The 20,203-nt window shown below is 40.7% G+C and overlaps 7 protein-coding genes across 7 annotated transcripts; 5 read left to right on the top strand and 2 right to left on the bottom strand.

Moving 5' to 3' along the window:
* Nucleotides 1–42: 42 nt before the first annotated feature.
* Nucleotides 43–1,850, top strand: L201_007745 (translation elongation factor Tu; the record flags this gene model as incomplete). The annotated part of the gene is made up of 8 exons (XM_066223451.1): nt 43–103; nt 171–342; nt 400–415; nt 474–614; nt 674–737; nt 791–1,312; nt 1,368–1,519; nt 1,581–1,850. 8 exons carry the CDS (start codon nt 43–45, stop codon nt 1,848–1,850), a joined length of 1,398 nt encoding a protein of 465 aa, XP_066079548.1.
* A 138-nt stretch (nt 1,851–1,988) lies between these two features.
* On the bottom strand, nt 1,989–3,124 carry L201_007744 (uncharacterized protein; the record flags this gene model as incomplete). The annotated part of the gene is made up of 3 exons (XM_066223450.1): nt 1,989–2,315; nt 2,384–3,060; nt 3,118–3,124. The coding sequence occupies 3 exons, from the start codon at nt 3,122–3,124 to the stop codon at nt 1,989–1,991; spliced, it is 1,011 nt and encodes a 336-aa protein (XP_066079547.1).
* A 335-nt stretch (nt 3,125–3,459) lies between these two features.
* Nucleotides 3,460–7,032, top strand: L201_007743 (uncharacterized protein; the record flags this gene model as incomplete). Its single annotated transcript, XM_066223449.1, has 9 exons — nt 3,460–5,005; nt 5,060–5,141; nt 5,196–5,450; nt 5,503–5,758; nt 5,821–6,096; nt 6,163–6,280; nt 6,378–6,553; nt 6,611–6,766; nt 6,916–7,032. 9 exons carry the CDS (start codon nt 3,460–3,462, stop codon nt 7,030–7,032), a joined length of 2,982 nt encoding a protein of 993 aa, XP_066079546.1.
* A 320-nt stretch (nt 7,033–7,352) lies between these two features.
* L201_007742 (pre-mRNA-splicing factor PRP46) lies at nt 7,353–9,534 on the top strand (the record flags this gene model as incomplete). The annotated part of the gene is made up of 11 exons (XM_066223448.1): nt 7,353–7,513; nt 7,604–7,786; nt 7,855–8,018; nt 8,145–8,251; nt 8,322–8,438; nt 8,504–8,583; nt 8,647–8,701; nt 8,754–8,878; nt 8,963–9,195; nt 9,281–9,378; nt 9,442–9,534. The coding sequence occupies 11 exons, from the start codon at nt 7,353–7,355 to the stop codon at nt 9,532–9,534; spliced, it is 1,416 nt and encodes a 471-aa protein (XP_066079545.1).
* A 231-nt stretch (nt 9,535–9,765) lies between these two features.
* On the bottom strand, nt 9,766–11,781 carry L201_007741 (adenylosuccinate lyase; the record flags this gene model as incomplete). Its single annotated transcript, XM_066223447.1, has 10 exons — nt 9,766–10,225; nt 10,287–10,402; nt 10,463–10,542; nt 10,615–11,069; nt 11,147–11,176; nt 11,233–11,296; nt 11,354–11,462; nt 11,534–11,587; nt 11,644–11,686; nt 11,753–11,781. 10 exons carry the CDS (start codon nt 11,779–11,781, stop codon nt 9,766–9,768), a joined length of 1,440 nt encoding a protein of 479 aa, XP_066079544.1.
* Nucleotides 11,782–12,430: 649 nt separating this feature from the next.
* L201_007740 (malate dehydrogenase, NAD-dependent) lies at nt 12,431–14,177 on the top strand (the record flags this gene model as incomplete). Its single annotated transcript, XM_066223446.1, has 10 exons — nt 12,431–12,461; nt 12,550–12,638; nt 12,757–12,912; nt 13,087–13,235; nt 13,289–13,448; nt 13,511–13,595; nt 13,654–13,689; nt 13,745–13,908; nt 13,976–14,077; nt 14,142–14,177. The coding sequence occupies 10 exons, from the start codon at nt 12,431–12,433 to the stop codon at nt 14,175–14,177; spliced, it is 1,008 nt and encodes a 335-aa protein (XP_066079543.1).
* A 2,178-nt stretch (nt 14,178–16,355) lies between these two features.
* L201_007739 (uncharacterized protein) lies at nt 16,356–19,989 on the top strand (the record flags this gene model as incomplete). The annotated part of the gene is made up of 10 exons (XM_066223445.1): nt 16,356–16,629; nt 16,725–17,253; nt 17,323–17,454; nt 17,522–17,800; nt 17,855–18,037; nt 18,092–18,635; nt 18,694–18,795; nt 18,856–19,033; nt 19,102–19,451; nt 19,519–19,989. 10 exons carry the CDS (start codon nt 16,356–16,358, stop codon nt 19,987–19,989), a joined length of 3,042 nt encoding a protein of 1,013 aa, XP_066079542.1.
* Between the last annotated feature and the right edge of the window lie 214 nt (nt 19,990–20,203).

The raw sequence follows: 20,203 nt of genomic DNA, 5'->3' as shown, positions 1-20,203 counted from the left end.
TCAAATCAAAACAATCATATCGATTGATCCACCTTTTTCAAGATGATGAGAAACGCTGTCCAAAGTCGACTTTCTTCCGCGCTTAGAACTACCGAAGTTCGAGGTGAGTCAGTCAAAAACATCACGGTGAAATGCATGGAATCTGATCGATTTCTTCTTGACATTTATAGCCGCCGTTCGACCTTTGGCTGGACCATCAGTACCTATCGCTAGAACCCTTGCCACCAAACCTCTTCAAACTCCTAGATTCAGAGCTGTAGCTTTATGTCCTAGAAGATTACCTGTTAGAGGTTATGCTGCTGAAGCAGGTGGTAAATTCAGTAGAAAGAAGCCTCATTTCAAGTGAGTTTATGTTAACATGATCACCAATGATGAATGGCCGCTGATATCTTGAAATAGCATTGGTACTATTGGTGTAAGTCTACCTCACAGCAGGACTGTAGGGAAGGCACTAGGCTGACCGATGTGAGTAGCATGTCGATCATGGTAAAACCACTTTAACCGCCGCTATCACCAAATATCTTGCTGAACAAGGTGGTGGTAAATTCATGGATTACTCTCAAATTGATAAAGCTCCTGAAGAGAAAGCTCGTGGTATCACCATCTCTACTGCTGTAAGTACAGCCTGATAGTCAAGCAACATAGGTCACGGCTGATGCTTTCTTGAGATCAGCACGTCGAATATGAAACCCCTAACCGACATTACGCTCACATTGACTGTCCAGGTCACGCCGATTGTGAGTCAATGGAAATTTTGTGCTGAACTGGACTGATGAAATCACCTTTTTAGACATCAAAAATATGATTACTGGTGCAGCTCAATTAGATGGTGCTATTATTGTTGTCTCAGCTACTGATGGGCAAATGCCTCAAACAAGAGAACATTTGTTACTTGCCAGACAAGTTGGTATTAAAAGATTAGTAGTGTTTATCAACAAAGTTGACCAAGTTGACGATCCAGAAATGCTTGAATTAGTCGAAATGGAAATGAGAGAATTACTTTCAGAATTCGGATTTGAAGGTGAAGAAACTCCTATCGTCATGGGTACTGCTTTAGCTGCTTTAGAAGGTAAAGATCCAGAGAGAGGTGCCAACAAAATCAAAGAATTAATGGAAAAAGCCGATGAATGGTTAGAACTTCCTGCTCGTGACCTTGAGAAACCATTCTTGATGTACGTAGAAGATGTATTCTCCATCTCTGGTAGAGGTACCGTAGTTACCGGTAAAGTAGAACGAGGTGTTATCACTAAAGGTTCAGAAGTCGAGATCGTTGGTATGGGTTCTCCAATTAAGACCACCCTCACTGGTATTGGTGAGTCAGCCGCTGTTTTCTTGAATTATGTCTACGAAGCTAATGAGGCGATCAGAAATGTTCCACAAGGAACTTGAAAGAGGTGAAGCTGGTGACAACATGGGTGCCCTTCTTAGAGGTATCAAGAGAGAACAAGTGCGAAGAGGTCAAGTCTTAGTACAACCAGGTTCAATCAAATCAGTCAAGAAATTTAAAGCTCAATTATATGTAAGTCAGGTGGTTTGATATTTAGTATATTAATTTCGCTAATAGTCACGCATGGCCTCAGATCCTCACCAAAGAAGAAGGTGGTCGATACACACCATTCATGGCCAACTACCGACCTCAATTATTCATCAGAACTACCGATGTTACAGTATCACTTAACTTCCCTGAAGGAACCGAAGGTGCTCATGAAAAATTAGTCATGCCTGGAGATAACGTCGAAATGATCGGTGATTTAGTACATGATATTGCTCTTGAACCTGGATCAAGATTCACATTGAGAGAAGGTGGTAAGACAATCGGTACTGGTATTGTCAGCGAGATTTATGAGTAAATGTAGAAATCTTTGTTCGCTTCTTTGAGTTGGAATGGATGATATTGATATGATTTTTATGATTTGGATTTTTTCTTATTACACATTTTAGCATTGTGAATTATATAATATATATATATATGCATACACACACCCTACTCATATGGCATTCTTAAGACTATCCAAATTCAAACGCCTTTCTTCCCATTTCTTCTTTTCTAATTCTAACCTTTCGGACCATTTATCTATACTCTTATCCTTGATCGTACCTGCTAGTTTTCGTGAGACTTCCTCAATTTCCGAAATAGCCTCTTCAATCTCGGATTCATCTTGTTCGGGGTGCATTGACGATACAGCATTGTCATAAGCGTCGACAAAGTCTGTTGATATGTTCAATATCACACGATAATCTTCCTGGTCCAGTTGATCCATGAATTTAGGTATCGTGGAATGAAGTATTTGATGTAATGCTAATAATGGTTTGGCCTGATAAAGGTATGACACATCAGGTCAACAAACAAAAACGGTATATAAGAATGATCAGTGTGCCTTACCGCTTCTGCTCTCATTCTTTCTTCTTCTGACAATTCTTCACCACCTAAGTCTAGTTCATCCCATTCATTGTCCAGATCACCGTCATTGTTCTGCTCACCATCCTTCTCATTACCATTTTCTTCGGTTTTCCTCTCTAGGATTTCTTTGAATTCTTCCCAAGCATCTTTGACCGTGCTTTGATGAGATTTCCATATTCTTTTTAAAGCCATCTTTTCATCCTTTGATAGATCATTTAACAGATTATCAATTGATTCCCAGACCATACCTGTTGAACTTAAATATTGATCACCTTCACCATCTTTTTCAATATTTTGCAAGATCTGAATATGTTTATTTAACTCTTCTATTATTCGAGTTATACCAAATTTCCATTCTTCAGCTAATAATGTTGTTGATGTTGTTGAAGCAAGTAATACACAACTAATTAATTTACCTATATATTCTGAAATCTTTTCCAACTGTTGTATTGCTGCATCAATAGTTATTGGTGGATTAAATGATAATCCCAATGCTGTTATTGCTTGTCTCAATTGATTCAACAATTGCCCTACTACATCGCCCAATGCTGGTGGTAAAGCCGAAGAGGATGTGGATTGATCATTCTGGTTCGTCAATGCTTTGAGTGATACAAGAATTGTCTTTTGACATTCTTTCAGAGCTTTTTGCAATTTTTCATCTATACACGATCAATTTAGCTTTCTAGGTTTATCGTGCTGAGGATCAATCCACTTACCTGTCATATTGTATTTTATGGATGTACAATTTGATTTCTAGTTGATCAGTGTAACAGATAATCAAGGAGGATGTAACATAGCTACAGTATTTGGCAAAAGACAATTTTGAAATTTCAGCAACTTCGAACGGAGGACAATACTTGCAGATTACGTAATCTAACCCCCTCGATCGACGCGACTAACTAACACTGGCACTTGTCAACATTGAATTTACTCAAACACCGTCATCTTTCTGACCACTTTTCATCTTCTTATCTTTCATCTTTTATCTTTTCAACAACATCCACGATAGCTTTAGAATATTATCCATATGTGTCACAACTAACCTCCTCAACAACATCATGCCTCTCATAGAAGAGAACTTCCAATTCACTTCTTTCCCTCCTTCTTCTTCGAATCTGCAACCACCCTCACCACCTGCTATCACGCGTCCAGAATCACCCATACCGGATACATTTCTTCCTAATGACGTTGGCGACTTACTAAGTGGATTAGGAGCAGACGACTTGGATGATTTTGGTGACATCGATGATGAGGACATCGGAAATGATAAATCTTTCGAAGAGGCTCATCCTAGATCACCCAAGGTAGATGATGGTTTCGGCGGGGAAGGAATACCGGTAGAGATACCTAAAACGGTCGGGTTTGCAACAGCGGGAGGAAGAAAGTTGAAATCTCCTTCAAGAGCAGCTCTAGCTAAAGCAAGTAAAATTTGGGCCGGAGAAGAAGACGACGATGACTCATTTCAGCCAGAAGGGGATAACAATAAACCTGCTAAGAAACCTCGTCTGAGAGATCCTGAAGAATACGTTCCTCCTTCAGATGAACCTATCATCGATTTCCCTGTCAACCATGTAGGTTTCAAAACTGGTAAAGGAAAAGATGTAGCTCCACCTCGAGCAGAATCTTTGCAAAAAGCTTCCAAGTTATTTAATGAGATTGGTCAAGCAATGGAAGAAGAACCTCCTTCATCAATGCCTTCATCCTCTTTTCAGCCGCCAGGTCCTACCAATGGCTTCTCGCCTACTATAGCTCGTAATAGCACAGCAAACTCTCGTCCTACTCGTGGAAAACCTTTGGCTACACCTTCACTCAAATCAATGCAATTCGCAGCTAAACTATTCGAGGAAGTTGATCAAGCGAATGACCATCAACCTTCCTCATCTATTCCATCGGCACCATCACAAACGCAACCTTCTGGTTTTGCACTCGCTTCTGGAGGAGCTGCTCCTCGAGTAAGCGATGCAGCTATCTGGAAAGCTATGAGCATCTTCGACGATAATAGTTCACCTATCAAACCAATTTTTCAACCGCCATCCTCCATGGGTAAATCATTTGTATCAACCAAAGCTGCAGATCCTATCGAAGACGCCGAAAATCAACCGCAGCATCGTGAGAATATCCCTACATCAAGCTTTAAGTCAGCCTCCGGTAAAGAAGCGGTTCAACTTAGTAGTACCAGTAGAGCTACGGTAGCTCATCTATTCAACGATATCGATACAAATATGATTACTCCGGTCAGACCTCGGCCTCAAGTACAAACACAAGTACCCATCCGGCCTGCTTCACCAGTGGCAACTCCTTTTGCCCGTCAAAGGTCAAATCAGGGCTTTCATCCGCCATCTACTCCTCTTCGTACACCCATAGCCAACTCCTCTGCTTCTCTGGCTTCAAGCAAGCGACCAATCCAAATTAAAACGCCTTCTGGCCCAATAAGGAGAATTGGACTTGGATCAACTCCTTCTCAACGTCCTTTCAAAAGAGGTTTTTCTACTCCCTTCAAGAATGCTCCTGTAAATTCTACACCTGCTCGTGCACCCCTTCAGGATCCTGGACCCTCGACCCTACAGCAGGTCAACTATTACAGATCTGTGTTCGACATGAATCGTAAGTACCTCGAACCTTGAAGGCAAGTTCATCTAGGCTAATATGTCTATATAGTGCCCTTGCAAAGAGAAAACTATAACACTGCTTTCCTCCACCCTCAGTACTTCAGTATTGAGGAACTTAGAGAATTTGGTGTGTAAGTTGATTCCGACCTATTTTTCTGCAACAAACATTGCTGACGCTTCTGCAGTCCTGACGATATATCCGCCATCAACATTGATAATGCGTCAAATTATCAATTTATGGCCTTTGATGATTCATTCTACGGTCATGAAGAAGCTTTGAGGCGTTTAAAAGCTGATGGATGCGGATTCGTCAAGGAAAAATGGGTGGAGAATCACTGGAAACAGATACTATGGAAGATAGCTGGTCAGATACAGGCAAAACCGGATTTGTTTCAAGAGAAATGGAATTGGGATGAAGTAATACGGCAGCTCAAATACAGGTGAGTAGTTCAGATATCATGAAGCGACTTAGCTGAATAAATCAACAAACAGGTATGAACGAGAATATGGATGCGCCGATAGATCCATTATAAAACGTATTCAAGAACACGATTCTTCTCCTAGTTTACCGATGGTGCTTGTGATTTCCGCAATTCATTATATTCAAGCCGAAAAGGACCGAAAATGCTTTCTCGAACTGACGGATGGGTGGTATCGTATCAAAGCTCAAGTGGACGACCCCATTCAACGCGCAGCGAAAAAAGGAAGAATTGTGGTAGGGCGAAAGATGGCTATCTCAGGTGCCAAGGTATGTCCTCTCTCACCCAAATCTATGGAGCGTTGTAGTGCCTTAGCTGATACGTGAAATAGCTGGAATCGGGCAATGATGGTAACGATGTCCTAGAAGCTTTCGAGAAGACTCATTTAATCATGACAGGGAATTCTACTTCATTAGCAAGATGGGATAGGAAATTAGGGAAACAACTCCAACCCTTTATTGCTTCTTTATCGAGTCTCACACCGGATGGAGGTACAGTCACACTGATGGACATCGTCATCGAGAAAGTCTTTCCCATTGCATACTCTGGCAAGAACGAAGCACCCTGGAATGAAGAAGAGGAACGAATTCGACAAGATCAGTGGCTTGTGAGTTCTAGTATTTACTGTGATCTACTCTATCAGAATGTTCTGACATTGTATATCTATCTGTAGGGACGTTATGAAGGAGAGAAGACGCGTCTTGGGGATAAGATGCGGAAGGAGATGGAGAGGTTAGAGGACTTGGCTTCTCTGTTAGTTCAGTCAGCGGAAGAAAGTGATCCTGTTAGCAGTAAGTGAAATACTGGATACAATTCGTTGTACCTCAAGAACGCCTCAAGAATAACCTCGACTCCGAGCTTTACTGACTGCGTATTTCTGACTTGCAGGTGAACCACCGGATTCTCTCGAAAACGACTTTGAGGACTTGTTGGAAGCAAAGGACACTTTAAGCTATTTACGCGCCATGTCAATACATCAAATTATACATCTGGCTAGTTATGCTAACACGCGTATTATGCAAGAGATGCAAGAAAAACATATGGAAATGGAAGCGGAGCTAGCTGTAAGTTCATATTCATTATCACCCAAAAAGACAAAGCTTATACAAGAAACTGTTTAGACCTTGTGTCCCAAAAGGGAATCGCGTGATTTTAGAATGATCCGCTTTGTTGATGCACGAATGGGTAATCGAGATACCTTTAGATCTGGAATGTTGACCGTTTGGGATGTGAAATCGCTGGGGGAAGGCGTATTACATGAAGGGAAGAGGTATTTGGTGAGTCGAATCTTCTCGGTATTTCATCCCCCTCATCTCCTCGCTTTACTACCTCCTCGCTCCAACATTAATATCGCTTGTATTTTGGTTTTATCCTTCGAGGATCTCGAATGCGACACGGCGTACTAATGTGAAAAACATTTATGCAGATTTCTAATATCATACCAGCCAAAAATGGTGATTGGAACCTCAATAAAAATAGGTCTGATAAACCGGAGGTTTACTTCCATACGAGAAGGGATTCTCGCTGGCAACCTGTAGCATAATTCGAAAAACTCAGTGTATACTATGAAGCAAAGCTGTATATCTAGCATATCATGTTGTAATCCATCCATGTAATTAAGTGTCATAGATCATGCATAACATATATACATAAACTGATCAAAATTGCTTGAAGGATCTCAAGTCAAGATTGTCGGTAGGATCCGCCACATTCGTCGCGATATATGCATCAGAGATTTGCTTCCGTTGTCATGTCTCTATCTCTTTCTTGAAGGTGCATTATGTTGTCTAACGAAAAAGTCGGTAATCTATTTGCATAATTAGCTTTTCTCTTTACCATCTTGCTCAACGAATCATATACACAATGTCGACATCCGTACTACCCGCCACAGACAGCAATGCTGGACCGTCGACAGCTGTGAATGGATTACCGCCTTTAGCAGATTTGGTGAAGAGAAGTACTAAAAGAACAAGGATTGTATATGGTGTGGAAGGAAGTGCTATAGATGATGGATTAGCAAGAGCGTGAGTTTAGCCAAGGGAATCATGTCTACGGGTGATGCGTGATGTTCAAACAGGCAGAACTGATGTAAAGTCTCGATTTTATCGTTCTAGAAACAAGATCAAACTTGCATCGAAGTTAGCAGCAGAATATAAAGATGTACAAACATTACCACCTGTATTAGCAAATCAACAAGGACCTACTGAACCTAAACGACCGGCTTCTCAAACTGGTCCAGCTGCGCCTGGTCCTCAGGCAGATCAGAAGTTGATTGGGGGTCCAGAAGAACCTCAGGCGTGAGAGAAAGGTTCTGCTATCACGAAATCAGATGAACGTTTTTACTGATAAATTAACATTACATCAGATCATCGAATACGTCTACTCCAGCTGCCGAACCCAGATCTCTAGTAAAATTCAGGCATCAACAAGGATTTGCTGCTGAAGGAGGTCAAGCTTCATCTAGACTATCACAAGCTTTGATGAGAAAGAAAGAAGCTAGAGAAGTGAAACCTGAATACCATCCACAGTGTGAGTTTGATCCTTTTTGTTCGCTGTCTACGCAGTGTTATCTACAGTGATGTCTAGACGATCACTGCCCCTGGAAAGTATAGATGCTCGACAATGTGTGTTGACTAACCATATTCAACGTCGCAGGGAAACTTACAAGAGTCATTTCGGGTCATATGGGTTGGGTAAGAGCTGTTGCTGTAGATCCTGGAAATCAATGGTTTGCTACTGGTGCAGGTGATCGTGTTGTAAAAGTAAGTGCTCAATACTCCCTTCTTGTCAAATCCTGATTGGTTGGCTGATTGTCTATTCATGGCAATGCAGATCTGGGATTTAGCAAGTGGTGAACTGAAATTATCTTTGACCGGCCACATTTCGACAATCAGAGGATTGGCAGTATCAGATCGACATCCATATTTATTCTCGTGTGCTGAAGATAAGGTAAGCTAGTTGTTGCCTGGCAATGTTACAGCGTCCTATATAGCTGACTACTTCAAATATCGTAGATGGTAAAATGTTGGGATTTGGAAACGAACAAAGTAATTAGACATTATCATGGACATTTCTCAGGTGTTTACTCTTTATCGTTAGTTTTCTGTATCTGCAAGACTCGTCAGGAAAAAAGGGCAATTGGCTAACTTTTTTATAGTGTCCATCCTACTCTTGATGTTCTCGTGACCGCTGGTCGAGATGCTAGTGTTCGAGTAGGTGCAATCTATTCAATTCTCATCGGAAAGGCTAATTCAGTTCTGATAGGTTTGGGATATGAGGAGTCGAGCCAATATCTTCACACTTACTGGACATACAAGTACAGTAGCCGATGTTAAAACCCAGGATTCAGATCCTCAGATTATCTCAGGTAGTATGGACTCTACTGTTCGGTGAGTTTACTGATTATGGTCTTGCTTCAACATCAGATCACCATAATAGACGATAAGCTAATATAACGATCATTTCCTTGATAGATTATGGGATTTGGCTGCAGGAAAATGTATGACAACTTTAACGCATCACAAAAAATCAGTTAGAGCTTTAGCTATACATCCAACAGAATATTCGTTTGCTTCTGCAAGTTCAGGTGGAAACAATATTAAAAAATGGAAATGTCCAGAAGGTACATTTGTACATAATTTCGTCGGCCACGAATCTATCATAAACACTTTAAGTGTTAATTCAGAAGGTGTCATGTTCTCTGGTGGTAAGTCTTCTATTCTCTTTTTCAGTCGATATTTTCCAAGCAAAAATATAAGAAACATGAACTAATCTTGGATGTTGTTGTACAGCCGATAATGGTTCGTTAACTCTATGGGACTATAAAACCGGTTTACCATTCCAACATCTTAAAGATATTCCTCAACCTGGTTCTTTGGACGCTGAGGCTGTAAGTTATATCGTCATTCAATTGTTTTGATCTAGATTGCTGATGTACTTTCCCATGATATAGGGTGTATTCTGTTCAACTTTCGATAAGACCGGTACTAGATTGATTACAGGTGGTGCTGATAAGACTATTAAAGTGTATTCTGAACAAGCTTAGAGGGTATATATGTAATATAGAATAGATCTGTCAAAGAGCTTGAGAATGCATTGTATAATCACAAGCAGCACGAATCGCCAAGCAAAGTCAGTGTTGCGCTTTGGATTTTAGCAAAGATATCCAAACAATAATGCATAAATGTAAACGATGCATTATGAAACCCGAGAACACTTGTTTTTCCTCTAAAATTGCCAGGTAAATAATCCTGAGATTCCTCTTGATATCTTGTCTCTATACAGATAATTCAGCAGTTTTAACGTTTTTCAAGCTATCTTGATATTTTTCTAAAGCAGGATTAACCCAATTTTTGATAAATCCATCAACTTGTTCAGGGGCTCTACCAACAAAAGTAGATGGATCTAATAATTCATCTAATTCATTCCAAATTGGTTCAAAGTACTTATCTTTCTTAACTCTTTCAATTAAATCATTTTCACCACCTTGTTCTTTGACAACAGATCCAGCTTCATGTGATAAAACTCTAATTTTTTCATGACATTCTTGTCTATCACCACCTTTTTTAACAATTGCCATTATAATATTTTCAGTTGCCATGAATGGTAATTCTTGTGAAATTCTTCTACCAATTACTTTTGGATAAACAACTAATCCTTCAGAAATATTTTGTAAAGTTGTTAATAATATATCAGCTGTTAAGAATGCTTCAGGAATTGTGACTCTTCGATTTGCACTATATAAATTGTAATAAAATATCAGCAAGTATATCAATGAGAGATTGAATCATTCCTCACCTATCATCTAAAGTTCTTTCTAACCATTGTACGGATGATGTCATCAAAGTGTTTTGATAGATAACCATAAGGTGTCGGGCAAGAGAACAAGCTCTTTCACATCTCATAGGGTTTCTCTGCGTGCAGATATTGGTAAACTAACGTTTTTGCAATAGAACCACATGAGTTCAACTTACCTTGTAAGCCATAGCTGATGAACCGATTTGATCTTTTTCGAAAGGTTCTTCAATTTCTTTGAGGTTTGCAAGGAGACGAACTATTCAAGAGAAACAACTTGTTAGTCATCCTTTTCCAGGACAGCGCAAGCACAATTACCGATCAAACTCACTATCAGTAGCGATTTTATGTACTGTAGCACCAAAAGAAGATAATGGACCTAAAACATCTGCATCTATTTTTCTTGAATAAGTTTGACCAGTTACTGGATAAGCATATGGGAAATCGAATAATTCTGTTACTCTTTGATCTAAAGCTTCAACTTTATCATGATCACCATTGAATAAAGTTAAGAATGAAGCTTGTGTACCAGTTGTACCTTTTACACCTCTAAAACCTAAATCGTTTCTTGATCTTTCTAAATTTCGTAAATCCCATAATAATTCTTGAATCCATAATGTTGCTCTTTTACCTACTGTAGTCAATTGTGCAGGTTGGAAATGTGTGAATCCTAATGTGGGTAAATCTCTATATTTTTCAGCAAATGATGAAAATCTTGAGATTACTACAGCAAGTTTAGGTAATAAAATATCTAATCCTTCTCGAAGGAAAATTAAATCGGCGTTACTGAATTATAAAAAGGAACGCATCTCAGTAAAACTGGTATCATTACTGTATTTCGCGAAATGAAGGTAGCAACTCACTCAGTAACGTAACATGAGGTAGCACCCAAGCTAGTGAGTTCTGTCAGCAACAACTCCATTAATTTGCTATCAGAAATATAGCTCACTGGATGATACCGGCAGCTTCAGGTGCAACAGTACCAAATGTATGAACGTGGGCCATAACATCATCTAGTGTTCATAGAATGTCAGCAAGTTGTAAACTCAGCAATACAATCTAACACTCACGTCGTCTCTTCTTTTCCTCCTCAGCAGCTACTTTCATTTGAGCTTCATCAAGGTCTAAGTTGGCTTTCATTTGCTCAATAGCTTTGTCTGAAATGGCGAGACCGAGTTCCTATTTATCAGATTAAGCATCAGCTTCTTATTTCCTACTTCTTCTTCTAGACCAGGAGTGAGCTAGCTAACCTTTTCAGCGATAGCAAGGTTGAGCCAAAGTTTTCTCCAGGTACCGAATCGGGTCTACGACCCAAACATCAGTAAAACAATCATGTTCACTCCCTTTCAATTCAGCTTACACCTGAAGAGAAAAGCTTTGACATCTCTTTAGATGCATATCGGCTATTATGAGTCGCATAATCAGCCAAGCTGTTTGATTACAATCTGGTTATCTTTGAGGGAGCTCACGAGGAAAGAGGGGTTTGATAACTATCCATTTTGAACTGCTTTTATACCTGCGTATAGGTTGAAGGAGATAACCAAAATAACGTTTTAACTTTTTTCAGAAAAACACGAAATCTAACTTCCTTATCGGAACCTCCGAGGAGTAGGTAGATCTTGTCGAAGTGATACATTTGCCCCCGTAGCGGATATGGCGGACTTATAGATGACGTGGGAGAGATCTTTGTCTATGTAGCCGGACTGTATAGTACCGGTGATACTCACGTGTCTCGGCTGAATTACCGGTTGATACTATTGGGGGTTAACGTGATTTTAATTGGTTATCATAATAACCTTTAGATTAACACTTAATTTCGAATGATAGCCGGTGATTTCGAATATCATGTTAAACTAACACTTTCTCATGCGGTAAAATACGGGGACTCCACCATACATCATACATCGTCCAACACCAGGACACGCAATACACATATATATTCGATATAACATCACTTGTTGTCCCCCCCATACAATCAACAAGACCCAACTTCATCAATCATCCTTTGTCTTTTCCATTAGTTTCTATTTCCCTTCTTCCCCTCTTCTAACCAACACAGTAAGTCACGATAACCCTTATTTCCTTATTCACTATATTCTCTTTTGCTCATTTGTTTATTTGACAGTAAATTTAAGTAATCATTCAAAATGGTCAAAGCTGTAGTCTGTGGTGCCGCTGGTAAGTAGAAGATCGATCAACGTGCTGCTTTGCTAGGCATTTAGCCGTCTTCACGAAATCATGTGCTGATCTTGCGATCATATTTTAGGTGGTATTGGTCAACCCCTCTCTCTCCTCCTCAAACTCAACCCAATCATCACTGAACTCGCTCTTTACGATGTAGTAAACGCTGTTGGTGTAAGTGATCAGTTTTATGAACTGCTCGAGCATTCCCATACCTGCGTAGTCCGATCTACTATACTTCTGCTGCATACGTTATATGTCATTTGCTGATACAGTTATTGTTTGTCTACAGGTTGCTGCCGATTTATCCCACATCCCCACTCCAGCTCAAGTAACAGGTTATCTTCCACCAGATAATGGAGCCGAGAAAGCTCTTAAAGGTGCTGATATTGTTGTTATCCCCGCGGGTGTTCCCAGAAAACCCGGTATGACCAGAGATGATCTTTTCGTACGTTTACATTCCTTTATGTTCCGCTCCAATACTGGTTATAGCGATCGAAAAGCTAACGAGAGGCTGAATCGGAATATTTTCTCCGTTATCTCCGCTACCAATAGAAAGTGAGTCAATGATCAACTTGACCTTGCGATCGTGAATGATTTGTTCGCTAATATAACGATATAGGTCAACGCTGGTATTTGTGCAACCCTCGCTCAAGCTATCGCCAATGCTGCTCCAAAAGCTTTCATCTTGGTCATCTCCAACCCAGTCAACTCCACTGTTCCCGTCTTCGCTGAGACCCTCAAAAAAGCCGGTGTCTTCGACCCAAAGAGGTAAGTTAAGCTAAATTAACGTTGAATGACATAGCTGATTCACTATTCAACAGACTTTTAGGTGTATCCCATCTTGATGTTATCCGAGCCTCAACTTTCGTAGCCTCAGTTCTCGGTAAACCTACCGAAGCTTCTAACTACTCCATCCCTGTTGTTGGTGGTCACTCTGGTGCTACCATCTTACCATTACTTTCCCAATCTAAGCCTGCTATTGTGAGTCTCCTTCGCTTCTCTCCAAGGTTGGTGCATGAGCTTACTGTATGCAATCTGCGCAGCCTGATATCTTAGCCGACAAAGAGAAGAGAGATGCCTTAGTCAACCGAATTCAATTCGGTGGTGACGAAGTTGTCAAAGCCAAAGGTCAGTCTACTACTCACTCCACGACACATTGCTACAGATGCTGATGAGGATATTTCAGACGGTGCTGGTTCCGCTACCCTCTCTATGGCCCAAGGTGAGTTTCGGGTCCGGTATCTTCGTTTTGTCAAGCTAACGAATCGTGATTATAGCTGGTGCTGAATTTGCCAACTACGTCATTGACGCTGCCTTCGGCGGAAAGAAGGGTAAAGTCGTCCAAGCTTACATCAACCTTTCCGCTGATGCTGGAGGTGATGCCATCAAGAAGGAAATCAGTTCTGACGTAGAATATTTCTCTGTCAACATTGAACTCGGAGTGAGTAGCATTGTAAACGTATAGCTGCATATCAGGGAGCAGCGAAGCTGATTGCCCATCTATCTAGCCTAACGGTATTGAAAAGATCCTTCCTATCGGTCAACTTGATGATGTGGAGAAAGGTCTTCTTGAAGCAGCCATTAAGGAACTCGGTCCTTCCATCGAGAAGGTAAGTTCATCAGTGTGTACCTTCTGGGCGCATCAGGGCTAATCAACTATTTCATTTTCGACAGGGTGTATCTTTCCAACCACCTCCACCCAAACTTTGAATCAAAAGTCGTATATAATAGATGAAACTGTTACGAGAAGTAAGAAGAACAGTAAAAAAAAAAACAGTCACGAAGATATCACCTTGTATAAAGAATTAGATATGCACACTCAACATAAGAGGACCATCTGTCATATTCCGAGCGGGCAATAATACACGGTCATAGCTGCTCGGCCACCGCAAGCAGCTATTAAGTCATTATGAAACACACAGAGGTATACGTCTTCGTTTGCATACAATGAAGCACTTTAATATCTACCCACGTTTCAGCCTCATCCTTTACATCCATTTGCCCGAATGGTAACTTACTAAAACATTTCCCGGAATTTAAGGACTTTGATACTGAACGTGGCTATACTAGTGGCACCCTCGAATGGAACACACAATAACATAATAGCCAAAATTGATGGTACCTTTGTTTCATGTTTGAGGGTGATACGCATTGATCTCTTTGCCCCTACTTATTCCTCCGACGTACGTGACATTCACTCACACATACACACCGGGATTGTAATGGGAAAGAAGCCTACACTCACTCCACGGCTCTGATGATCGATCGAGCTACATGATTTCATTGAATGCTTCTATCTACAGGTTGAATTCATGAATAGCAACATCATATCGAAAAGAACGATGGTTAATTTTGTGAAGGTGTAAGTACAACAGCCCAATCCTCTTACTAATCGTGGCATGCTTATGCTTATAGGTGTCTGTACCTGGCGCTAATGACATGTACTCAAGCAAAAAGGAGTAAAGTGTCGTTCCCGCATTACAACGCATTGATCGACATCTAAGTTCTCATTCCCTCCGGGCATTCACCGGTGAGAGATAGACAAACTACAAGAAATATGCATACCTTGGCGAGACCTTTTGGTACGTATGAATGGTTGAAACACACGTCTAAGCTATCACAAAGATAGAAACAAAACAAGCCATAAAAACAAACTTACATTGCTTTTAGACGCGTTCCTGTTCTACGGTTTACGGATAAGGTAAAAACCTCTTCAAAGGGATTTTCGATGATTGATCTTTCTAGAAATGAGTAAGTGGAACACACTAAAATATAACGAAGATCATAGCTCAATAGACTATTCTATTATTTCACAAAGGTCGCGAGCCAAGCAAAGGTATGTCTTTTCATCTAGATATCAGGAACTATCCTATCTTAAATCCCTATCCCCTTATTTCCACTCATATTGACTTCTTACAGCACAGATCATCAAACAAAAATGTAAACAATTCCTTTAACACACTGTATGAGCGAATTACTTACACTCATAACCCAAAACAGGGTGGATGATGACAATATCATTTGCATCAAACCATATATCGAGATTGCTTTCTATTCCAACTTGTTATCTTTCTTCTTGCTTCTTTTCATCCTTTCATTTGCACCAAAGCAATTATAAGCTTTACACATCATTTTCATTCTTCTTGTTCTTCGCTCGGTTTCCAACTTTATTCACTCTTTTTTGCATACTATCACAATATTCGGTTGTCGAGTTTCAACAAGTCTATCTTGCAGACAAAGGACTCAAAAACACAACGCCGACAGTAAAAGCTTATATACGTTGAACGTATCTCAGCAACGATTATTTACCAGATTAGATAACATTCAATATATTCAATACATTGAATAACTTTACGACATACGACATACGAAATAACGTACCAAACTGTACAAGCAACTCTATCTTGGATGCAAAGTGAGTTTACGGATATCATTCGCCTCTACCGCTACATCCCCCTCTTCTGCCTTACTTCTCGATAGGACCGAACCTTGGAGTGAAGAAGCACCTTACCCTGCTTTATGATGGGATTTGATCTAGATGCCATTATCACACAAACATGGCTTTTCTCTCCACCTAACCATGCCTTTGAATATACTGAATCCGAGTTTTCGACTCTTACTCGTCAAGGGTATGTTGTAACGAGAAGCTAACGGTTATCTCCTTCACCTTATCTAGCTTCCCTCATGGTCAACTCTGTAATTATTTGAATCTCTAGCGGTACCAAGAGGTGACTATCAAGAGGAACCGTGAAATCCCCTTTCGACAAAGGTTTTTACAGCATTCACATGGCTTCTTGACAGGCTTCAAGAATCCTTTTATCGAGCCACTCATACTTGTTCACTTTCTCTAGTATCCGGCATCGCCTAGCATCAGAGAACTGCATGGCGATGGCAGACTTACTTCCAACTGGATCTCAAGGATTCGATTGTTCACCTCTACAACAACCTTCAAACAATGCTTCCCCAACTGATAGTTACTCACGCCAACAAAATTTCCAATCAGACTTACAATTCGACGGAAATGCTCTAGCTAATTCACCAGACTATCCTTCAGCCTCTACTCAAGACTTTTCGAACCCACCTACTTGGACTCCAACTGATGGCTATAACGGCCGTATCAACTCTGTGAATCCGAGTACTGAAAGAAGGTCAAACGGTTTTGGTAAGCTACCTGTTTTGAGATTCTCTGAAGGAGTAATTATCAGCTTCTCAGCTAATCAATGCGTATCCGTGACCTTCGACTTTATGTCTATCTAGAAACACCCAATCAACCTAATTCTTCCTTCACTACAGTGGGAGAGTACCCTCCTGCTTTTCAACCTTCTTATCAACCTCAACATATGCTTTCGCACGCATCTTCTTCCTCGTCTTTAGCCTCACTATCTTCCCAGCACACAGACTCTGGTAGACTGCTGGTTCAAGCTTTCCCAACTGAGATTTATCATGATTTCACTCCCATGGACCATTCAAGGCATTCCAGCTATTCTTCGATGTCAATGGCAACCCCGCCTTTCAACGACAAGCTTTTCAGTACCGCACCTCTGCCGATGGATATGCCTGTTCACGGTGTACAATATACATTACCTGGAACGCAACAGTTCAACAATCAAGGTGTACCTCCTAACGAGGTCTTTAGACAACAGCCACCCAGATCGGCTTTACAAACCCAAAATCTGCCCGGTATGGGAACCAACATGAACATGGGTGCAGGTAAAGCTACAAGAGAACGAAGTTCCAGTCGAAGTATACCTTACAGCAGGTTCAGGTCAGAAAGTGTTTCCGTCAAGTAGGTTATTTAGTGTAATAGTATCATACATATATATTCAGCTGATGTATCACAATCGATACTACTTAGATCGGAAATCGACGACGAAATGACCTCTATGATGAGTGCTACTATCCCATACAGTCCTGCTACTCCTTGGTCAGCCAACGCTACTCATTCATACAATGGAGGTTTAACGAAAAGGCCTTTCCAGCAAAGAAGGTCAGTGTGGCTGAGTTTCCAATGCTGAGTGACGAAGTAGCTGATTCTGACCATTCTGATCCTCTAGAACACCTTCGGGTACCCCATACAACACGCCAATCAATACTTCGCCTCCTAGACCTATGTTATCCCGATCTCGACGAAGCACACCTTTCATCTTAGGCAAACAAACTTCCCAGCCCGATTTACAATCTCAGAACCAAGCTGCTGGTCCACTTATTTCCGGTTCAGCTCTTGAACGACAGGAGTGTGTTCGCAGGGAATTGAGTGAAAAGTCTGCCGAAATCAAAAGGATGGGTAGCCAAACGCATCAAGATAAGGCGAGAACATTATGGGTCAGAAAATGGCGAGTTAATTTCCCTCTTACAATGGATGGCAAGCTGATAAGTCTTATGGACAGGCTGGTCTTGAGTTATACTCATGCACCTGGACGAACGGTACCTAGACAAGGATTATACCACTCTTATACAGTTTCTTGCGATGAATATGGCTTAAAACCCATCAATTCCGCATCTTTTGGTAAAGCTGTAAGAGCCGCTTTTCCGGGTATCAAGACTAGAAGATTAGGTGTCAGAGGTAACAGGTAAGCTTTTTGAGTATAAATCAGCTGATTCGGAAGCTGAGGATAGTGTGATAGCAAATATCACTACGTCTCTATTCGACCAGCGATTCAGGTCGAAGCTGAAAGATTGAATGCTTATGGCGACTCAAGTGGTGCTTGGCATGTCGTACCAGAAGACGGGTCTATGGACTATAGAAACTTTTCTCAGGATATGGACGAAGAAATGGAAGAAGAGGATATGGAAGATAGTGAAGAAGAGGAAGAATCGTTCTCAGCTTTTACACTCAAGAAGTCACCATCGGCTTACGATTTCAACACCTTTTCTCGTTGCTCTTCCATTGCTCGATCAAGAGCTACTTCTATAAACGATAGTTTTACTTCAAAACCGAAATTTGCTCGAAGACATACTACCGCTGCTTTAAGTGGCGCATTTCTACCATTACCTAAGTCAAAAATTCCTACACCAGTTTTCAACCTTGCTGAATTCCCCACTATCGCCAATGCTGGACATTTGGCAAATGACCAATTCCTACGAGATTTCTGGACTTCCTTCTGCCACCATCAGGAGATCCTGGTAGGCTTCGTAAAAGGCATGCAATTTGATAAATATGAGATGAATGTGAGTTTTGAGTATCTGTCAGTAAATCAAAATGTTGCTCACAGAGAAAGATATCCAGTGTCGAACTTTCTGGATTGGCCTTTCTCATCAGAGCTATCAGATAGCATTACAACCTACGATATCTTCGATGATTTCAGATGCAATGGCTGTGACTTATGATGTAAGTGTCTGACGAAATGCTATGAACCATATACAATTACTGACATGTGAGCCGTTCTAGCACATAATTGGTGTACTGTTAGAAAAGCTTAGTGTCAACCTAGATGCCCCAACTCAGAACGCTCTTCGGGCTACGGCGGACAATCTGGAAAATCTGATGGAAGAATCACTTGGTACTTTTGGAAGAGAATTCAGTGATGCCAAGGTCGAGCTTGCTGTTCGTGCTGGACATCTTATCAGTAAGTCCCCCATAACTTGACCGTCTTGGACCTTTATCTATGAGCTGACAATGATTTTTCCTTTTCAGCTCGATTCCTTGACTTGCGTCAAGTGGCTTTCGCACTAGGACCCATACTGTCGGATCGTTCACAAATCAAGGAGATGATCCAAGCTTGGGAAAGATTAAATATCCGGTCTGTCTCCGATCAATGTGCTTTATCCTGTTCATGCGATCAAGATATACTCGAACAAGTATTTGGCGATTTTGGAAGATGGTTGAACGAGTGCAGCAGTACCGCAAAGAAGGATAGAGAGGTAGAGGAATTATGTAATTGGATCGATAAGATCGTGAAGCAGATGTTAGGTGTACCTGGAGTCACCATAAGGGCCATTGGATTGAGAGTCGGATTCATCACTTCACAGATAATGAGGGACTTTGTAAGTTTTACTCAGATATGCTATTACCTTGACGTAATAAGCTGACAGTACTGAATCTTTGCTGTAGACACTCAAATCCGAAAAATCGTTCGGACTATTCCAGCTATTGAAAACCTTTGTCGATGATTACGTTTCGATCACTTCCTTACGTCAAACAGCATTATCCTCAAAATCAGTTGAGCCAGTCAATAGCATTGTCGGTGATCTCCATATTGGCTTAGAAGGATATACATCTGTAACACAACATTCAAATCAGTCTTCGATTTCATCGATGTCAAATGTGTTTGTGCCTGCGCCACAATCAGCTAGCTCTTCAGGACAAAACGATGTTCCCTACATCAACGATAGTCACTACAATTCCGAATCAATAATGATGGATCATGACTCTCAATACGATACAGATGATTCACAAACTCAATATCTGTCTGTACCTGGATTGGATTCTGAAGCTGAAGGTAACCTTATCACACCCAGAGCATTTGATAAGGATGATAACGACATCGGAAGTAAAACGAATCTTACTCCGTTCTCATCGTAAAACTATATTTCATTATCTGACTGAACAAGGTTTGATACCTTTTGTTTACTTAGAGTACTTCTCCATTTGAACATTCTATACATAAATGGTTTCTTGGGTCCTCGAAGAACAATCTCCAGAATAACAATAAATATAACGGGTTTTCAGTATTTTCGTTTCACGGGATCTCTTTTTCTTTCTCAAATTTGGAACAGAATGTCCTCTTTTTTATGTA

This window comes from Kwoniella dendrophila, chromosome 11 (assembly GCF_036810415.1).
Source record: "Kwoniella dendrophila CBS 6074 chromosome 11, complete sequence".
NCBI classification, from domain to species: domain Eukaryota; kingdom Fungi; phylum Basidiomycota; class Tremellomycetes; order Tremellales; family Cryptococcaceae; genus Kwoniella; species Kwoniella dendrophila.
Note: the sequence above shows the minus strand (reverse complement) of the source record. Positions and strands in the feature narration are given on the sequence as shown.